The 21,740-nt window shown below is 39.8% G+C and overlaps 1 protein-coding gene across 2 annotated transcripts in view; it reads left to right on the top strand.

Moving 5' to 3' along the window:
• Positions 1–21,740, top strand: part of sbf2 (SET binding factor 2) — a 94,992-nt gene that overhangs the window by 29,432 nt on the left and 43,820 nt on the right. For both annotated transcript variants that reach the window (XM_080500219.1, XM_080500220.1), the window contains exons 3-15: positions 3,878–4,015; positions 8,540–8,674; positions 9,330–9,440; positions 10,455–10,560; positions 15,149–15,281; positions 17,380–17,488; positions 17,786–17,899; positions 19,195–19,272; positions 19,553–19,666; positions 20,482–20,610; positions 20,828–20,926; positions 21,034–21,238; positions 21,452–21,561. In XM_080500219.1, the coding sequence (XP_080356345.1) occupies positions 3,878–4,015; positions 8,540–8,674; positions 9,330–9,440; positions 10,455–10,560; positions 15,149–15,281; positions 17,380–17,488; positions 17,786–17,899; positions 19,195–19,272; positions 19,553–19,666; positions 20,482–20,610; positions 20,828–20,926; positions 21,034–21,238; positions 21,452–21,561 (1,581 nt within the window). The remainder of the gene's footprint in view (positions 1–3,877; positions 4,016–8,539; positions 8,675–9,329; positions 9,441–10,454; positions 10,561–15,148; positions 15,282–17,379; positions 17,489–17,785; positions 17,900–19,194; positions 19,273–19,552; positions 19,667–20,481; positions 20,611–20,827; positions 20,927–21,033; positions 21,239–21,451; positions 21,562–21,740) is intronic.

Here is a 21,740-nt window from a genome sequence, read left to right on the forward strand (position 1 = left end):
AGAATGCAGGCCGGTCTTGCTCAGGCCTTTTGATTGCTGCTGCGCCTCAAGTGCTCTGCTGTAGCGATGTTTAACAGGTCAGACTGCGTATCCAGTGTCACTGGCTGAGCGGGTGAATAGTGCGGTCGAGAGTCAGTCATGCTGGGCTGCAGCACATGATGCGGCGCGGAGGGTTTAGCTGGAGGGCAGCAGTTTACTCAGCTTTGGCATAAATACAGCAAGTCTGTCCCAGAGTTCCTTTGTCACTTGACTCGGATCTAATTCGGGAACATGAGAAGTCTTTTGCATGTGCGTGAGCTTGATGAAGGTTACGCTTCCTCCGTGTTGACCTTTGTACCTGGTGCTCTGCAGTGGATGTCTTTGTTATGCTATAGGTGGATATACAGTTCAGCTTGTGTCTGATGCTGTCAGACAGCACTTTGTATTTCACTTCCCTCTGTGGTCTTGGTGATTTGTCCACTGTCTATACTGCTTTTGGTAAATCTGAAACATTTTTGATTACAGAATTTGATCATTTCACACTTCATACATAAAGTTGGCAAAAAAAAAGAAGTTTTTTTCTCAGTTTGTCATATCTTGTGTCTGTCTTCTTGCACACACTTACTCATTAATTTAACTACGAAAGCAAAACAGATGTTAATAAATAGCCAAATAAAAACAGTTTTGAAGAATTTTATATGGCGAGATTTGTTCACATTCTCACTCTGCTGGGTCAAATGCACTCATTGAGTTAATGTGAGGTTAAAATAAAAACATTTTCAGAGCATCTCATGAAGTTTTCGACGAGACAAGGTATTTGTCGTTAAATTATCATACAAATTTCAATAAAGTATAGGGATTTTTTTCCCCCAGACTTTGCATCTTTAAATTCACACCATTTTTGCTTTGTCAGCTGTCTGATAGTTTTTCTTTAACTTATTACCCAACGTCCTTGTTGTACATTAAAAACAAGTTGCTGGTTGAACATGAAATGAAAAGTCCAACACAAACACTGTATCTAATTGAAATGTTACGTTTTATATTGCTGTGACTCACGTTGGATAGGATGTGACAGTGCGTCTCACGTCAAAGTAGATTTATATACTTGGTAGCTTGATTGATATACTTGGGTTAGATTTTGGGTTGGATATACTTGGGTTGTTCTCTGCAGTGTGGAAGTTCAACAAGTGTTTGTAAATTGTATGAGAAAATTAAACATACACATAAGACGCTCTGTGTCAAGAAGAGGCATTTCCACTGCCACAATCATCCAATCTAATGGAGATAGATGAAGACTTTTACTAGTGTCTGATCAATATTTTTCTAGTAATCCAGTATATAACTAAAACATGCTAACCATCTGCCTTGTTGGCCTAAGAATGCCGACAACATTTCTTGGTTCTGTGCCGTCTCTACAATAAAAGATCCAACAAATGAATTTAATTTAAAACAGCAGTGCATTTGAGGGCACAGTATTTATACATCAACAAATAAACCGCATCAACACTTGCAATTACACTGGTTTGTTTCATTAAACCTGGAAAGTGTGAATATAGTCTGAAACTTATTTCTTCATCCTGCCTGAGAGGGCCGGCTTCAGAATGTCTCCCTTGTGTGTTTACATTCACGCTGCATTTTGTCTAACTGACATGGAAATGCAATTCCTCAAGCTGAATGTTTGCTCATTACATCATTACAGAGTTAAATATAAAATTATTACATTTGCATTTTTCTCTCTGTATTTGCAAATGATGTTTTTAAGCGGGGCAGACTCCAGAGCTATGAATTGCCATATATGAAGCCTCAATTATTAAGTGACCTGCGTGCTCCTGCTAACCTGCCACATCTTCAAAGGCAACATGGTGGGATGCGAGTCAGGTTTTTTTTTTCAATTCCATTGAACTGCATGGTCTAATGCATCTTTTTGGGAATGTAACATTGTTAGTGCGACAGTAGTTGTATCCAAAATGATGTCAGACACCTGAATTCAGTGAAATTAATGCTGACCTCCATGAAGTCTTTGAACCGACGCCAGCCCTGAAGGGTTTGTCTGCAAACCTACAGGCAAGATAACGGCATGAAGGAAACACTTGTTTAATATATATTATCACATCATCTCTCTCTCTCTGTCTCTCTCTGTCTCTCTTTCTCTCTCTCTCTCTCTCTCTCTCTCACACACACACACAGGATGTTGTATCGCCTGTGATCTTCAGAGCTATGTGCTCCCAAATGTGTTTATCTCTGTTTTTGACAACAATGAATGGCATAGTTGGAATAGTTTAACACGGGATCACAGTTATCCACACTTGTCCTTAGATCCTGTCTGGCCTGAGAGTGCGCACACACACACACACACACACACACACACACACACACACACACACACACACTGAAGGGTTAACACATTTCCTGTGGACTATTGTATCTGCTGGAAGATGGTGGCATCCTGATCCTAACTTGAACGAGCCAACCCCCTCTTCCCTCTTTCCCTTCCTCTGTTCTTCTCCATTTTCCTGCTCTCCATCACGTATTGAGCTCACGTTTGTTTGTGTCCTGTCCTCTGATAATTTCCCTCTCGGGACACTACATTACCAGTGCATTCGTCGTTGGCTGTACATAGATTATCTACCCATCAGTCTCTCTCTCTCTCTCTCTCTCTCTCTCTCTCTCTCTCTCTCTCTCTCTTCCCCCCCCCCCCTCCTTCACTCATTCCTTTCGTCCTTCATGTGTCCAGTGATCCTCCGTGTAGCTCATGTGGAGCAGTCTAAACATTTTTTTTTTTTTTTAAGAGCCAGGGCCAGTTGGGCTTCCAGTAAAAACAGAGAAAGTCCAGACACAAACATCTGTTGCCTGCCTACCTCCTGAATGGTGGTCTCCTGTCCCCTTCCGTGACATTCTCAATTACAAAGCTGAACTTTGAACTAATAATGCAGTGATTTACCTGTGCTTTGGATGCTTGATAAAACCCTCAAATAATTATCCATGTCAATGTGGAAGAGGAGTGTCAGTGAGGGGGGTGTTAGCTAAAAAAAAAAAAAAAATTGTAATTTTGTGTTTTGAATATTTTTTTGATTTGTAGGTTGCACAGTTTCCAGATGTTTTCAGTCATGGTTGCAATGACTCATGTTTTTGCTCCGTGTCCTAAAACCTGTGTGAGATTGAAATGGCTCCATTTCATCATGCATTGCAAAAGACTGATTTGTGTCCTTCTGAAATCATCGATAAACAGAGTGTTTGAGAAAAATAACACGTTACTCCAAAACGGTTTTCAAAACGTGACCTGCTTGTGCAGAATCGTCATCGAGGTCAGTTTCACTGGCTTGTAGGCAGAACTTGTCCAGTTTAATCTTCACATAGACGGTAGACCGTCAGAATAGCTAGGAGTTTGCGTAGCCTGTTCTCTTATGAATAAATTCCAATTCTGACAGCAAGATGAACAAATGTCTGTTCATTTGTACTGTGCCAGACTACAATCACTTGCTATGTTGTGTAATTCGTAGTACTTTTCCACAGCTTTTATTTCAGATGTTTTGCTCAGTGCAATTAGATTTAGCCCCATCACTCATAACTTTCAAGGAAAATGATTTATAAACATGCCACTTCCCACTTGTTGTGCGGCAAATCACTAGAACTCATTGCTACACTGGAACAGGACATCCCGTCTCTGTGGTGGCATTAGGGTTGGGCTGGACTTGCCCCGGTAGTATGCCGATGCCCCGTCCATTTATGGTCTGGCTGGTTTACCGGCACAGAGTCTCAGAGGACGTGATAACCTCTGAGCCGTCGTTCAGCTCAGTTTTTCAAAGCAACAATAAAAATATTGAAGTGTTCAAATCTAAAATGTCCAAAAGTCACTGAGCAGAGTTGGTCAACAATGGTTTGCTGCTTCTCTTTGCAGTTCTGCCAGCCTGGAGGTTGGAGGCTTTCCAGGGACAGGAAAACACCCACCTTCTTTACCGTGGTGCTGACGGACATCGATTCAGACCGACACTACTGCTCATGCCTCACTTTCCATGAGGCCGAGGTCAATCTGCAGGTAAGACCACAACACTTAAACTCTCATGCTACACCCCTGGTTGAGTTCGTGTGATTCAGTCGTTACAATCGTCAAGCACAATTTCTCATGAGACGGGTTATTGTCCTGTTAAATTCTGGAATTCTTGCAACAGTGCCAACTCATAAATATAATCCCGAAGTAACTGCAATTTTTTTCCTTAATGACACATTAATATTCATACACGTGAAAAGGCTTAGGACGTTATTAACCATGATAGGGAACACATATACTTGCAACATTATTTATTTATCTTAATTCTCAACATTTCAACATTTGTCTTTGATTATTTTGAGTAGATGTTTATAGGTTTGAATTAGTGGATATTTTTGTGCAAATTATAGTTTGACTCATATTGTGGTGACATTTTAAAGCTGTTAATTATCTCACATTTAAATCGTGTCGCCTGTGCAGACCACTATTTTTAGGACATGCCCTCTGTGCTAATCCCGAGGTCCCCGCAAGCCGGGCGCCCACTGCCCAGGGGCATTTTGTTGGCTACCTCTGTTGTAGCATGTACCCAGAGGAGGGGCCATAACCTTCAAAACTATTTATTCCCTTTTGTCAATTGGTTTGCAACAGACTCCTTGGGCTCCTCTGTTCGATTATCACAGTGATAATAGAGGGCTTCGTTGACTCTGACGAGCAGCTCATGACTCTGAGAAATCCTCAGAGATGTCATAGCAGGGTAATGCGATGATTCTTATTTTCTGTTTTCCATTTCAAGCCTATTGGGTTTTTGGTTTTTGGTTTTTTGGGGGGTTTTTGTGGGGGGGGTTCTTACTTTTTGGCAGTTTGAGTTTTAGGAATGCCTGTCGCATGTGTGATGTCTTCCAGAATCTCCGGCGTTACTAGGAAACAAAGGTTCTCGCCTATTGAATCAAGAATTGGCTGAGACATTCTTCTATAAAAGAAAGGATGGACCTGTGCGCCCAAACAGCTTTTATTTGATTTACTCTTGCAAGCTTGCCTTTGATTGCAGATTCGTGGTCATGGCAGAACTGTTCAAATTCCCCATAAATTATTGATTACAACAGATTTGTTTGGATGGGATCAGTTTTATACTTTTTATATGGATGACCTTGTTGAGTTCTGCCTCTGCCAAAAGCCCACACAATACCAAGCTAATTGTTTCACTGTGTCAGACTTTGTTGGAGGCCTGAGATGACTCCTGTCGCTCTGCCCGATGTGACTTCACAGCTGGAGAGCGGTTTTCAATCACATTCTTGTGAGGTCAGCAAAATGTTGTTGAGTTACACGTGAAATGTGGTCTCATCCAGGAAATGTGTCAGCTTTTGAGCAGTGGACGGAGTCACTTTGCTGGATTTTTGATTTTTTTTTTTTTTATGTTTAAATCAATACTCTAGTAAAGCATTGCTTCCTCAGTACTGGACTGTTACAGTCCTTATGAGAGTCATGCAGAAGCTTGTCTACCAGTGAGGTAGACATATTTAATTCACATCATCATATAATGAATAAAAATCACCAAAACTCGCCAAGATCTCTTTGAGTGAGTCTCTTCTCTGGTTGAAGTGCTTCAGCTGTATACAACAAGTACAATATTTTTGAATTGCCCTCATTCACTACTGAAATTCAATACTCCTGAGTTTTCTTGCTTTCGTTCCCAATCTGTGTTTATTGCAGGCTTCAGAATTCTTTTAGACTTATCCAGTGACAAAGAAACGTGAGGCAAATGCTTTGCCTAAGAATTAGTGGCCTTTACGTCACAGCTATCCCCTCTAAATGAAAGAAAGATGCCTTGGAAACGAACAAACAAAACCAATAAACAGGCCTATCAAACCTGCATCCTGACCAGATTATTTTATTTTATTTTTTTTTTTTAATCTCTTGAAAAACAAACCACGAAAGTGATCTGGCCAAGTTGGAGAACACGAGCTCCTGCCAGCCCCTAACAACGCACCTGGTACGGAGAGAAGTGTATTCAAGTGTAACAGATCACAAGATGTGCAGTTTGGATCTTATTCAGGTCAGCAAGAACAAAGGCAAAGGTCAAACTAGGCTGGACTCGTCGACAAACAGATTTCATTTTGACTTTATGATTTTGCTTTTCTTGGAACATCTTTTTTTTGATTTACTTCTTTAATCACTGTACTGATCCTAACAGAAGACAACCCCCCCCCCACACACACACACCCGAACTAGGTCAGAAAAAGTGACATATTTTTGTATTACGGCTCCAGTTTTCAGCTTCCAGTGCTGAATTTGGTTTGCATGTTGCATGTGAAACAGTCAAATATCAGGTGTGCACATGAAAAGTTAACCATGTGGAGGACTTTGTGATGGCTCTTCAAATGCATGTGATGAAGCATTGTCCTGCATGATCTTCTTTAAAGATGCAAGGTTTTTCTGTTCCACTGCTTGAAGCAAATGTAGAAGCTTAGTAGTTCTTTAATAATAGCTGCTCATACCAGAACACCACCTTTACCTTGATGGCGTCTGAATCAAACTGGAGCTCCTCTGTCATTCAGACCAACACGCTGAATGTTTATTTGCATCAGGACAACTATGTCAGGTGAATCTGTGCCAAGCCCGTCACCAGCTATGCATTAAGTCATTTCCCGAAATGACTGAGACCAACGCCTTCCATAGCCATTAAAGATGAATCTTGTTGAACATTCACACAATTGAATTGTTTGTATCTGTTTGCTGCAATCTTTATCTTCATCTTTAAAAAACAGCCACAATGGTATTACTCTGTTTTGAGAAAATTTTAATTACTGTGCTGTTCCTGAGAGCCATGAATGATGTATTGGTAGTCATCACACATTATAATAAAAGGATTATAAAGTGTCTTTCACAGAAGATTTAGACTATCGACACTTTCACATGGAACCTTATATTAATGAATGTGTCAAGAGAGGGAAAGACTGAGATAAAGATGTAGTGTAATTAGTGAATCAACATATAATGTCGGCTCTCCCCTCTGAAATAAAGCTTAGTCTTCTGCATGGACCAATTTCACCTGATTTATGTGGTAACCTTTATTTCCTGCCATTCGTTCTTTGATGCTATAAGTGAAGCAGATAGTTTGCTCACCTCAGAATTTGAACCTTGCTCCAGTAACCTCAGTTGTTCACATGACTGTCACACTGCAATCATTTTTAAAGGTTGTATACAAAATGATCTAATGTCAGGCTGTCAAAAAGTTTCATCTACTGCTATCCAACAAGTTTTTAAAGAGAATATCTGAACTGGTTTGCAAAATAGTTGGTCAATGTTAAAGCTGTTGGAAGTTTGGTTGTGTATGACAATTTTGTACATATATGCACATCAAGAAATTATTATCATTTTTGTGTTATTATATTTAGCACTTTAAATTAATCTCATGTCTAAAACATTTTAAAAAAAAAGCCCCACATGTTTGTGCATACGAGAAAGAAAGACACCTGACCTGGAAACGTGGATACTTCGCGAAGATTACATACTGTAATGTGAAGACTGAATCAATAAACCTTTGAATCTGGCTCCCCGTCACTGCCTCACTTTTTTTAGTCGGGGCCCACATTAATCATGGGATCAGGCTATATTTGGCTTCAGCCAGATATCGCATTACAACAAACAAACGCACATTCCCGTTTTACCTTTTTAGAAGTGAAGATCTTGAATTGTGACGGTGTTTTAATAATCTGCACTCTCGAAACTGACTTTCCTGTCTGCGCTGATAGAATCCAGGGAGCGCCCAGGCAGGCGGCACAGGAATGTGTTTTGTTTCATAATTGAACAAAATCCTAAAAATAATTGAGAAACGTGACCCTGATCTGATTGTGTTATATTTGATCCAGCACTGCCTGTTTCTGAGATATTTAAGCACGTGTGGCATGTTTTCGCTATCTGGAGAAATAAACCAGATTGTGAAAAGGGATTTAGTTTGGAATGAGCACAGATAGGCTGCTGTATCAGTGGTGTAATGAAGTTTATAGATCTGCAGCAGAGACGATCAGAACCAGACTGAACCTTTCTAATCAGATTTGTTTGTGTGAGCTTTGTGTAGTTTTACAAAAACGTGCACAATTTATTAAATGGCTCCAGGGGAATGAGACACCGTTGAACCATAGCATGTTGGAAAATTATTCATCCACACTTTCCTAAACATGTCTTTGCCTTTGTCTCCACTCTGGGGACAAAGTTGAATTTCAAAATTTTCTGGTATCCTTCATATCTGATGCAATAATAGTTTCGATCTCACATGGCCCAACAAATGTTCCACTTTTGTCTTTCAAGCCTATTGTATGATACATCTTTCAAAATAAAATGGAAAAAGGTTGGTTTAGAGTTTCTAAATAAAAATTCTTCCATTCTTATTTTAAGGAACATAACCATTTTTTCTGGGGTTTGCAGCTCACACATGCCAGATATGGCCAGCGTGATGAATGTTTTCACTGTTCACTGGTGTTTGTGTCGTCTACAGTTGGTGTTCTGTGTGAAGATTACATATCATAGTGTTGAGCTCTTATTCTAAAATAGCTTCTTTTTGTAATGTTTCAGGGATCAAAGAGTATCGAGGCGGACGGAGATGAAGACGAGGAGGGAGAAGAGGATGGCCTGATCCAGCCAGCTCAAGTGTTTGCACCAAAAAGTCTCATTCTTGTGTCCAGGCTGGATCATCCTGAAATATTCCGGGTAATAAGATATGATATCATATGTCTAAATTAAAAAAATATTTTTCTGTCTGTTAAGAAGAAATTCTTTGAATGTTTGTCTTTTCATTCTTTCATCTCGCAGTCCTGAGGTGACGCTAATCCACTTTGTACTGTCTGCAAAAGAGGCCAAGTTTGCTTAGGTGTGAGTGTGAATTTAGCAAAGTAAGTCAGCCAAAGAAGCATAATCTTTTCAATAAAGTCAAAGTTTATACCTACTCGGCTGTAATAAACAGTGCAAGAAAACGTGAGCTGGTGAAAACATATCATTTTTTTTTTTATCTTGAGACACGGGTAATAAAAAGTGCAATGATTAACCCTATAAATGTCTACTGCATATGACGGGGAAGGGCAACATTGCTTATTTTAATTACCGCGAGAATTTCCAAATGAAGGAAGTGATGGCAGCTAATTTAAGAAAAGGACTCAACATGCATGCATTTGATGTTTTTAAATTGAAGAAGACTCTGTGACGCAGTTATTTGGAGTCATTTCAGTCAATAACTGTGTCCGAAGTTCTCAAATTACCTGTGAAACCAATAATTAGTTATTGGACAGCAGGCCCTCTGAGCACATCCCTGGTCTATAGAATACTTTTTTTCTGTGTTCCCATATCATTTGATGTTTTGTGTTAACAGGGGTGCTTGGGTCTGATCTACACTGTGTACATCGATAGCCTGAATTTCCCTTTAGAGGGCCTGGTGGCCAATCTCTTCACATTCCTGGTTCCTGTTGCTGGGGGTTCTCAGGTGAGTCTGCATGCAGCGTTCACTCCTCAACATTATGTTAACGGATCATTTCTCACTGTTGGCAACTGGTCAGAGCTGACCTGAAACCTCTAACAGTTGGCATCAACTCAACAATTAACCCTGCAATTTCTCACTTGTGGGACTAATAAAGGTTTATCTAATCTAAACTGACACAACATTGCTGTCGCTATTGATCTGTCCAACTTCATCTATATCTGATCTTCTATGCAGGTTTGAACAATTAAAAGTGTTTTTTAGATTTACATAATGAAAGTGAAACCAAACATGAGTAAAAAGTAAAGAAAAGCAATACAGTAATTTAAAAAAAGGTTTTTTTAGTTTTGAAGTAGATGGATGAAAACTGTTTTTCAAAATAACAACTGAAAATCAACAAATACAAAAGATAAAGTAATGGTGACAATAAACTGACAAAAGAAAGGGTAACCTATATCTATATCACCTATAGGTGATATATATATATATATCGCCTGAAGGGTCCTTAAAACCAGTGACTCCCAACCTTTCCTCTCCAGATCCCCCCCTCCATCTATAATTTTTTATTTATTTTTTTAAAATATTATGCTGACTGAAGATTTTTTTTTTTTTTTTTTTCATTCATTGTAAATAAAGCATATGCCTAACCAACTCAACCCGACTTGTCACTGATTTTCCTTCAGCAGAATGTGACACACTGGATCTTTTAATATTTTTTTAAAGGAATTTTTTGATCTTTCTGAGATTTTGCTGCAGCTGTGTGCTGCATTAGTTGTTTTTTAGTTTTTTGTCATCAGTCAATGACGAGCAAACTCATTCATCTGGTTAATTTGGTCCTGCAGTTGTAGAATCTGTGAAGCATCAAGTGGCACGTGTCCTCTTTATTCGATACAGCCGCAGTACACGCAGCTATAAATCTGAATAATTGACTGACGGTTCCAGACCATCATGACCTTAGATGATTGTCAAAATTTTCCATGACTCTTTTCCGACCTCTGCTGATTTTGTTTTTCCCAACAGAAACTGTTTAGCCTGGGAGCAGGAGACCGGCAGCTCATCCAGACGCCTCTGAACGACACTCTGCCCGTCACTTGTAAGAGTGTGGCTCTGCTCTTCCAGCAGCTGGGTGGGTCCACTGTGCTACACAAACAATTAATTATGAGTCTGATCACGGGTAATTTACTGTATCTGTACTTTTGCAACCAACAAAGTGAAATGACTAAATGTCTTGTCATTTATTTGGTACTGTCACGGCTCCCACTGTGTAATTAATTGAAATTACAACCCTTTTAATCATTTCCTCCTGCAGGTTGCCACATGTACCCATTGCCCAATTAGATTATACCGTTGTTTTGTTTCTACTGGTTGTTATAATCTGAATCTAAGAACATTTGTCCTAAAATATAACTAAAGGACCTCTAAAGGAGTTTAATCATGCTTGTGACATAGTTTACATTTATCAGGTTTTTAGTGGATTAGTGCCCCTTGGTTAATCATGTATTGATAAACTACAGTACAGTTGAACTTATGCAGTCAGGAGACTTTCACAACGAGCTATTATAAGCTGAGATTAATTCTACGCTAAATGTGTCTGAGACAAGATTATGTTGTTTTTTGCCCTGTCCTGTTCGAGTTGTTGTAATTTTGTCTGGGTTAAAACAAGCACGTGATGAAGATTTGATGCAGTTTGCCGGTTTCACATTGTGGCTCCTCTTGCAAAATATTATAGTTATACTTTTGTACAGTGAGTCGAGTACAGAATCCTTGATTCACCGTGACTCATTTGTGGTGTTTCAGACAGCGTCTCTGTCACATTCTCCGGCACTTGAAAAGATTTGGGGAAGATGTCATGAACAGCACATTATGTTTGTGGTCTTTAAGGTCATTCCTGAAAATCCAGCATGCCTTCACTTTCTGCGGCATGCATCTGTGAGCTGAGTGACAAATTAAATATAATTCACCTGAAATTTGATTTGTAATGGAAAGTTGGCTCTCATTTAGCCTCATTTGATTAGAAGAATGTGCTTCAGATCTGAATCAACTCAATTTCCTGAGTGTATTAACACCACCCTCTCTCTGTTTGGACAGAGTACAGAACATACACATGGGGGGTGCTTACTTGATACATGCAATGGAGGTCATGTGGAAGTCATGCATTTGCGGCCAATCTGGATACACAAAATAAAACAAAGTCAACATATGTTCCAGCGGGTGGCCGGTCAGTCCTAATGAAGCTGATTCCAGGAATCGTCACAGCACATTATGGAATGTTGTTTGTTCATTAGAATTTGAAGCGGCTTCAATACTTGTGTGGGCAATGTATTCAGTATGTCTGTGCTCTTTGAATCTGGCTTTTATCTTGTCTATCCATCCACCAATCAATTTTCTATACTGTTTAATCCTGGTCAGGGTCACAGGGCGCTGGAGCCAATCCTAGATACTATGGTACACCCTGGACAGGTCGCCAGTCCATCACAGGTCAAACACCCAGAGACAGACAACCACACACACTCACACACTCGCATTCTCACCTCGGGGCAATTCAGGGTCACCAATTAACCTCACGTGCATGTTTTTGAACTGTGGGAGGAAGCCTGCACACACACCAGGAGAACATGTCAAATCCACACAGAAAAGGCCCCAGGCTGTATTTGACCCCGGACCTTCTCACTGACTCTTTCGCTAATGTTTATTTTTAGTGATTCTGCGTTCTTTTAGTCAGACTGTTAAAGCATGTCACAGACTAATCAAATTATATTTTAAAGCACTCAATCCAAAGAAGAAAGTAACTTCAATTGATCCTAAGTCCATGTTTGCAGTTTTATTATATTGTATGCTTAGAATACAACATATGAGTAAAAGAGGTTGTACTTAGCTCTGAGTTTATTAGAGGTGAGAAGCTCAAATTTACAAATGCAATAAATGAATGCTTCTCTGCAGAAGAAATTGGTCTTATGGACAGTGTGAAAGCTATGATTGAGCGCAGGACTGAAAAAGACAGTGGTGCAGTTGATAAAGCAGGTAGTCTTTCAATATTTGTGACCATGTACCTTTAAGGTGGGAAAAAACATCTGCTCCAGAAGAAAAGTGAATGTTTGTTTGTTTCTTTTTATCACAGCTGCTGTGATAATAATTAGCGTGTAAATGTGCGCAACTGGTCTGGTTTTTGCAGTGCACATGTCGATTGTGCTGTTGATAGAAGCAGATTTCAGAAGAAATGCTCCTACGGATGGTAGCAGACAATCAAACACAACCTAACCTTGCAGAGGTATAGTCAAACGATTCTGCTTTCCTAAAATAATAGCAAAAAAATGCAAAACTGACTTGGTCTATCAAACTTTCTTCTACCTCATGAAAAAAAACACATCACCAATATGCTGGACATAGGACGCTAATATTCATGTTTGTCAGTTTAAATGATGACAAATGACAAATGATACGACTGCACTCGTCTGACAATATGGAGCAATACAGATGTATGCATGAAGCCATGATTGAGAAACAAGCTCTTGCAGCATTCAAATCGAAAGTGACTGATGCTTTACCATTGGCTAATCATTATTGTGCCCGCAAAAACGGATTCTGATAAGTGCCGACTGTTATAAGTCAGCTGATGAGTTCCTCGTAAGCAGAGAAAAAGTGCTTTGTTTCTACTCATTAGCTTATCCTTAGGTCTTTATAAGGAAAGGTTAGTAGCTGTGCAGACAGACAGGTCGGCACATCACTCCATGGTCACGGGGCAGCGAGTCACCACAGAGGAATGTGCGTGAAGCATGTCACACTGCACAGGAAGTACACCCCCCAGGGGCGAGATAAAACCAGCCACCAGCAGCACTGCTGTTGTTGTTTGTTGCCTTTGTCTGTTCTGTCGTCCGGCACTGTTGCCTTTTATTTAGGGCTCGGAAATGCGTCGCTGTTTCCATAAGATAAGTACACACCTGAAGACGAGGTGTGATAATTCAGCCACAACCAGGGTGGTTTACCTGACCATCATTTAGGTTTGTTTTGGGAGAAACAAACCAGAAAAGTAGAAAAGGACCAGCTATGTCCAGTCAGATAATCATTTTCAAAAATTCCGAATTTGTTGAAGCTTGGGTTTCCTGTTTATCAGTGTAGCGCTCCACTCTGGCTGCCAAACATCCAGACTCAGCGCCCCCAGTGGTGCGAACTTGTCTGCCAGTGTTCCTCTCTCCTTATCACTCCAATGTGTGATGAATCGGGCCGTCTGCGGCTTGATAGGAAACAATAACAGGAACTGTAAACTTAGAATTCTTCCTGATTGTCACATCGGTATTTGAAATATTATTTATACCGACTGTGTGTAATTTCCTTTGTTTTTTAGAGATGAGTTTTCCCCTACGTGTCCTCTATCTTCAGTGTTTAACATACACTGGCCTGTTTGGTTGTGGAATTTTATTGTTTTTGTCATCATGAACCAGCAGCTTACATTTCCTAAAATAGCACAGGACACCTCAGAAATTAAATAATATGGGATGGTTGTATAACTTCTGTTTTTGGAAAACTATTGCAAATGTCATTGATTGATAAATATGAACCACTTATTATTAACAATTATTATCACAATAATAATTGTTGGGGGGAAAAATTTTTATTAAGGTGTTCAACACATATTCTAATGTGTGTGTTTTGTTGTGTTAATAACTCAGAGCAGCTATTTAACCATGACACATACATTTGCATGTTTATTATGTTGAATGGTGACAAGTAATGCTGAATATATTGTATTGGGGTGGGGGGTAAGTGCAATTGCACCGGAGAAATTGGGACAAAAAAATGTTGTGTTGTTGCTTATCATAGTGCAAACATTGACAACTGGCGGTCTGTGGGCCACACACAGCGCCTCTTTTCTTTCTTCATGTTGGGTCAAATAAAAAATGAAAAAAAAACTATAACTGATTAGCTTCTTGGAAGATAGTCATGTGATTCATTTATAGTTCTTGCATTATGGAATGAATTTTTAAAAGACATGCGTGCTTATGTGTGTTCTTTTAGTTAAATCGCTAACGAACCCTTGTCAGTTTGCTCAATAAAGCCACCATGCAATTTGGTCACATATAGTCATATTTGGTACAAAAAACATGCAGTGAAATATGTTTTTGTGTCAGCAGTGCAGTAACCACAGTACAACACATGTTCACTATGATGATTTCATCAACATCACAAACTCAACCAATAAATGTGTTTAGTGGGCCGTTAAAATCATGCTCACTTGTAAAAGTTAAGTCAGTTTATTTCATGTAGATTTCCTTTTTTCATCTAGGAACTGGCAGAAATGTACATGTTCAGGGCTACCTCGGCAGAAAACTGTTCATTTATGTTTCACAGTTACAATTAGATTAAATCAAATGTTTGCATTGTGCAGCAATGTGGCTCGTTCTTCAGCTCTTGCAGACCTAGTAAGATCATCGCTTTCAACTGGTTGATATGCCACATCACAATCTTCCATATCAACGTTGCTGTGTCGGCTTGCAGAGTGAAAACAATTGCTCGACGTAGTCTAAATACATACTTTAATTCCTCACAGTGTTTTTAATGACCATTCACAAGCGGATATTGTTTGTTGTCATCTGTGCTTGCAGTTTAAAGTCTGCCGTAAACAGCTATAAAAGGTTGATGAACGATCTGCAATGATGTGTCTGTCAAATTTCAACAAACACATCATCAATTCCTCTCTGTTGTTTTCCTCCTTTCAGGAATCCAAAACGTTCTGAGCCTGTTTTGCGCAGTTCTGACGGAGCATAAGGTCTTGTTCCACTCTACAAGCTACCAGAGGCTTGGAGAGGCATGTCGAGCATTAGAAGCCCTAATGTTTCCCCTAAAGTACAGGTGAGTACCGTGATTTCCGGACTATTGAGCGCACTGGAATATAAGCCGCACCCACCGAATTTAAAAAGGAAAAAAAAAAACTCTTAACACTTACTGAAGTAGTGGTTTTCTTTACTCATGATTACACAGATAATTTACTTTTTCATGACAGGATTCCTGAAGGTCCAAAAGGTGGCAAAGCATTAATTTGAAACAACAGCTGAAAGTCACCGTCCAGAATGCAAACCATAGCAATTCTATTAATATATATGTTGTAACTGTAAACTCTTTTCTGAAATCATCCTAACTGGAAATGCTTTTCACTTGTGGAGTAATTGACTTCCTTCCTTTTTAGCACCAGTTGAACACATCACATTCTTGCTTTTGAAATAAACTTGACAGGGAAGTGAAGGGGAAGCATTTTTTTTTTCTCTCTGTAGTGTTTCTTGTGTTGCAAATAATTGTAAATCACAACTTGGCAGCATTTAATTTGAAATCATTCCTCCTTCAAATAAATCAATCAAATGTTGATCAATTGAAAACATAACAAAATAAAACACTGTGAGAAATCTAATAAAAACATATATTTGTTGTTTGTCACAGTTGCTCTGATGGTCCTCAAGATAATTGTAATTTTTTGAAGGCCTAATGCTCATATATTTACTGTTTATATTGTGCTAAAGTACAGTATTAGTGTATTACACACCCGTTAAAACGGATATTTAGTGCAGATAAAAATCTAAACTGATAGGTTATTTATTTATCTGCTTTTCTTTTGCCCTGGTTTCTAAAGAACACACAAACTAGAGGAACAATGGAAGCATCATCTTCAAACTAGAGTTTACATGGGTAGATTTGCCTATCCACGTTCCCTTTAGTCTTATCAAGCATCTGAATGATGTCAACTGGGCTTGGTCATATGGTCTGGAAGATGGTTCGTCCTCATCCAAGTGACTTTATTTAGTTCATGCTGTTCCTTTGACGTCAGTGGCTACTCTCTGCCTACTTTATGCAATTCATTGAATTCTTTTTCCTTGTTTGATCATATGAAATACGTTCACCGAACACACAAAGTATAGCTCATTGGACAAGCAGAGAATTACCGATTTAAAGTTATGAATGCACGAAGCAATCTGTGAATTCCTAGACCAGTTGATGTTTGCGCCAGAGTTCAGCTGGAGCCCCTGGTATTTGAAATTCAAGGATACAAGCGAGCGACGAGCGCTGAGGGTAAAACAGCGGTAGAACGGCTTGTGATTGGGACAACTTGTTAACCCATATCAGTGTATTAGTTTGTGTGTGGGAGATGTAATTGCATCTTAAACAAAACAACATTTAAGAAAGAGCTTTACTTAGAGAGATGAAATATGATGGCGATGCTCCTTGTTCCACCAGACTTCCTTGTTGCATAAACAAGATAAAGTACGTCACAGCAACTAATTGTTGTATAGGAGCTTGACAAATACCTTCGGGCTGCCCAGTGCCTTTAGTAGTTGGTCTTTGTGTAAAAACCTGGCGATCGCATTTTTGCAATGATTCTTCCATTTTGCCCTCAGAAACAGGCAAATATTAGTAGGTTAATTACCACTGTTGGTGCTTTTTCCCAAAAGGTCTTGTGTAACAAAAACATGAATAAATTGAACATAATTATTAAATAAGTCCTGTAAAGATTTCATATCTCAAAATGTGCCTTTTCAGTGGCTGCAAACTGTGACAGAAGCAACAATTTGATTTCAAGCAATTTTTGGTCGCATGTCGAAATGTGATGCACTGCAATTCACCAAGAGTTGAAATGTGTAAGCATGTGACTTTTTATGGTATTGTTCATGAGACATATCCCAGTGTGGCAATTTGAACTAATTTCCCAAATGTGTCATGATTGTACAACCTGTCAATGAGTGTCATCTATATTATACTCCTGTGTTAACGACATAAAGTTTGCTCATGTGCCATTCAATTTCCTAATAGTGTGCTTTTTAAAAATGAAAGGGGGGAAAAAACTTTTCTACCAGCAAGTTTTATTTTAAGCTCTCGGTTGCTTTAGTTCTTCCTCATTTTTGCTCTTACTGAAATGTGTACATGTTTTTTTTTTAAATGTTATACTCTCTCTTGTTTTTAGTTACCCGTACATCCCCATTCTGCCTTCTCGACTGCTGGAGGTGTTGAGTTCCCCCACGCCCTTCATTATCGGAGTCCACTCCATGTTTCAGAGTGAAACTCAAGATCTGGTGAGTGCAGATGCATCACAGAGATCCACCAGTGGCTCAACTTGCATGCAGAAGCCTGAAGATCGTAAACTTGTTGAATGTGTGCAGACACCTGTGAATCATTAACAACAACTGGTCTTTTAGAGTTTATTTTATTACTTTTGAAGCTCTCGTGACATTGTTTTGACTTTTTCTCTTTCACTCTTTCACTGTCTCCCCGTTTCCAGGAAGTTTTTACATGTGATGTACAGTACACGTCGCATCTTGCAGCTGCAGTAAAACCACCTTACCTGTCAGTGTTTTTTATGCTCTCCTCAGTTGGATGTGATCATTGCCGACCTGGATGGAGGAACAATAAAGGTTCCTGAGTGCATCCACTTGTCTTTTCTCCCTGAACCTCTGCTAAGCCAAACACAGGCAACCTTGTCCCTGGTGAGGGCGCATGCGCGCGTACACACACACACACACACACACACACACACACACACACACACACACACGCACACGGGGGCAATTTAGTGTCGCCAATTGACCTTGCATGCCTGTTTTTGGGCCGTGGGAGGACGCCGGAGTACCCGGAGGAAACCCACGCACACACAGACAGGCCCTGACCCATGCTTTGACAAATAGTGTATATGGAGCACACCAAAATTGGCCAATATTATTATTATACTCATTCATTAGTTCATTTCAATTTAGAAAATCAGAAAAAAACCAGGACACAAGGTGGAGCATGACTTTAATGAGGAATGGTAGCCCACCTCGGACTGTTGAAAAGGAAGCAAAAAGTTGTATTTTTATTGTAATGTTAGATTAGGATGATGATGGTTGTTGTTTTTGTTGATATAATTATTAGTTCACTTTTTATTTCACCCTTGAGAAGTCCAATATTCTCCAACTTGAACATATCAGTAACTGTGGGCCAAATAAATTTTTTTTGCTTCTTTTTTTATAAGTTACACATGTTGTATTTTTCTGTATGATTATATAGATCTGCAGTAACATTGAGGCCACCAGCTTATTGTCCTGTTTGTCACCCATTAGCCTCAAACAAACTATAAGGCATTGTATTGTGACAGCTTTTTATCAAAACCAGAATTAACCTGTGAAGCTACAGAAGCTTGTGTGTTGGAACACACCACATGGCCCAGCCTTCACTCCTCATGTGAATCACTGAGTCTTGGCTGCCCATAACCCTGTCATCAGCTCATTGCGTTTTCTTCCGAGGACTATTTTTGATAGATTCCGAACCCTGGAAATGCCTCTTAAGTGCAGCACTTTTGGATATGCACTGACCCAGTCATGCAGCCATCACAATATGGTCCTTGTTGTCTCAAATGTGTTCCATGTTCAAATTCCTTCTCCTATCTCATCTCTTTTAAGGACAATTTGTTCACTTGCTAATACACTCCACACTCTAACAGGAGCCATGATGAAACTAGAATCGGTGTTATTCACTCCAGCTGTCATAATATTTTGTCTGATTGGTGTACATTTGTTAAAGTGTATTTTACACAGGTAATAATTAATTTACTGTATATTAACGTTAAATAAATGTGGAAATGGTCCATTAGATGAATAACAAGTGATACATTGGATGCAAATGCTTATTCTTGAAAAAAAGACAAGAAATAACAGATGAATGACTACCATGTAATTGGCTGTTTTTGTATTGAATTGATGTGTTAATGACAAATACAATTAAATAACTTGTTTTTTTTCCCCAGGTTTTGCATCCCGATTTAGAAATAGCAGACAATGCCTTTCCGCCACCTCGCACTGCTCCCTCCAACCTGAAGCTTTTGGTAAGTCACTACTTCATTACCAGTCAGTATCTTGGTATGTACCATTGTAAGGAATGAGTTCCTCCTGCTTTCTTAAATGAGGAGGAGGAAAAGCTGCTTTTGCCTGAAAAACGTCCTCTTATCAGTAAAGATGACTGTTGGAGTGAGGGCACTAACCGATGGTAACATATTACCCAGAAAACAAATAACATGACCGTTGCATAATTAACTTATCGGACTGCATTAGTAGCATAGCTGTTTCTTTCCAGTGTGAGTGTTCATGCTCGCATGTCTGTTCCAGGACAAGGAAGTGCGCGCCGTCTTCCTCAGGCTGTTTGCACAACTCTTCCAGGGCTACAGGTCCTGCCTGCAGCTCATCCGCATCCATTCCGAACCCGTTATTCACTTTCACAAGGTGAGAAAGCAGCAGTGGAAATCCCACTCCTAAAATTAACATTTCTAAAAGCTAAAATATTTGACCCGAGATTAAACTCTAAAGCATTTGCTCCCCAGCGAACACATTGTTCCCATAATCTGCCAAGAATGTTGTAGCCAGCCGTGTGGGGGTATTGCACATAAAGACCCTTCAGATAAACTTGTCACGGGTGTATACTGTGTGTGCATGAGCGAGGATTCATGTAGTATTAAACGTGTCACACAAGCTTCATGATTTCTTCCGTGATGCTTTCCTTTTGTTGGTGGAAGATTCGGACACAGGCCCGTAACCTTGGGCAAAGCCGACACCGAGCCATGTGAAACGTATTAGGTTTACATTTTTGTTTTATGCCGGGGATTTTGTTTGTTCGTGTCTGTTGGTGTCTCCGTGGCAACCCATCAGTTCATCACCCTCAAAGTACCCCACATGGATCACATTATAAACAACAAGCTCTGCTTCTTCGCCTGGAATCCTTGAGCAAGAAAGGCTTGAGTGAACCGTGTTTTTTCTCGTCGACCTACAAGCACATGATTATGTGCAAATTAAAGTGAATTAATTTACATGTGGTCATTTATAACGAGATTTATTCCCATTTTGCCCAAGAACTGATTCACCTTTTGGAGAATAAAAGAGCCCTCGTGCAGTGATATCTTTTGAAGATTGCGTGATCATATTCTAAAAATGGCTATGATCACCGTGCATGTTTTTCAGTCTGCAGTAAATCCATATGAGCAAGTTTACATTGTTCCCATCTGTGTTGGATCGTAACGGCTCTACTTTCTGATGTTGTCCAGACTGCCTTCCTCGGCCAGCGCGGCCTCATTGAGAACGATTTCCTGACCAAGGTTTTGGATGGCATGGCCTTTGCTGGCTTTGTCTCAGAAAGAGGTCCTCCATACAGAGCCTGCGATCTCTTTGATGAGGTACTTCAACACTCCCCTCTTTTTGAAAATTAAATAAGAGAATTGACAAACTGAGTGTGACGAAGAAACAATTTCTATTGTTTTATTTTTATTTTAACCACATCAGTTCTGACAAACTGTTCAGGAATAATTAAAAAAAATTCTTCATCTGCTGTCATGTACATATGATTCTGTTTTTTTGTGACTTTTCTTTGTTTGCTTCTTTTGTGCTTTCTAGCTGGTGGCCTTAGACTTTGACAGCTTTAAGGAAGAGGAGCTTAACCCTGCCAAGCTGCAGAAGCACATCCGGGAGCTGTCTGAGCAGCTATACAGAAATGTAAGGCTATGTGCAAAACTTAAAAAAAAAAAAAAAAGTAAAGAGTTAGTTGTTTGTTTGCATGTGCTTTTATTGGCTCTTATTGTTTCTTGGCATGTGCATTGCAGGAAAACCCAAACCCGCACATGGCATTCCAGAAAGTGCCTCGGCCATCCGAGGGATCCCACCTGCGTGTGCACCAGGTACCTTTCCCCCTGCTGGATGACGAAAAGGTGGAGACGACAGTGCAGGAGAGTGTGGGAAAATACAGCAATGCACCTTCCTCTGCAAGACCTGAGAAGAAGTGTGTTGTACCTGCGGGACCACCTGTTGGTATGACCCATTTTGAAACGCTTCAAACAGTATTGTACACATTTATGACAGTGTCAACATTCACAGAAGGTATTTATATACCTGCAGGCTTTTGTTTGGATATCTGGTAATGATGAAATTAGCATTTCAAACCTGTAAAGTAATGTTTTTGCAGTGACTGTCACTTGAACCTCCAGTCATGTGCGGCTGCTGTTCTGTCTTGTTTTATTCCAGCTGCCATTATGGGTAAGTGCTGCTCAGTGTTCAACAGCGCTCGGAGGCTGGAGGTGGTGCGAAGCTGCATTTCCTTCATCTTTGACAACAAGACCCTGGAGACTGAAAAGGTGATGCATACTGTCTTTCATCAGGGGAGCTAATCAACCTTAAAATGAGCTCATTAACCAGAGGCTTCCATGGGGTCACAACACTCCAGCAGGCTCTTGCAGAGCTACAGATCTCTCCTCACCTCCGTCGTCCTAATATCATCCAGATGGCAAACCGACATCCACACACAGGAATAGAC

Source organism: Blennius ocellaris (assembly GCF_963422515.1).
Source record: "Blennius ocellaris genome assembly, chromosome: 1".
In the NCBI taxonomy this organism is placed as follows: Eukaryota; Metazoa; Chordata; class Actinopteri; order Blenniiformes; family Blenniidae; genus Blennius; species Blennius ocellaris.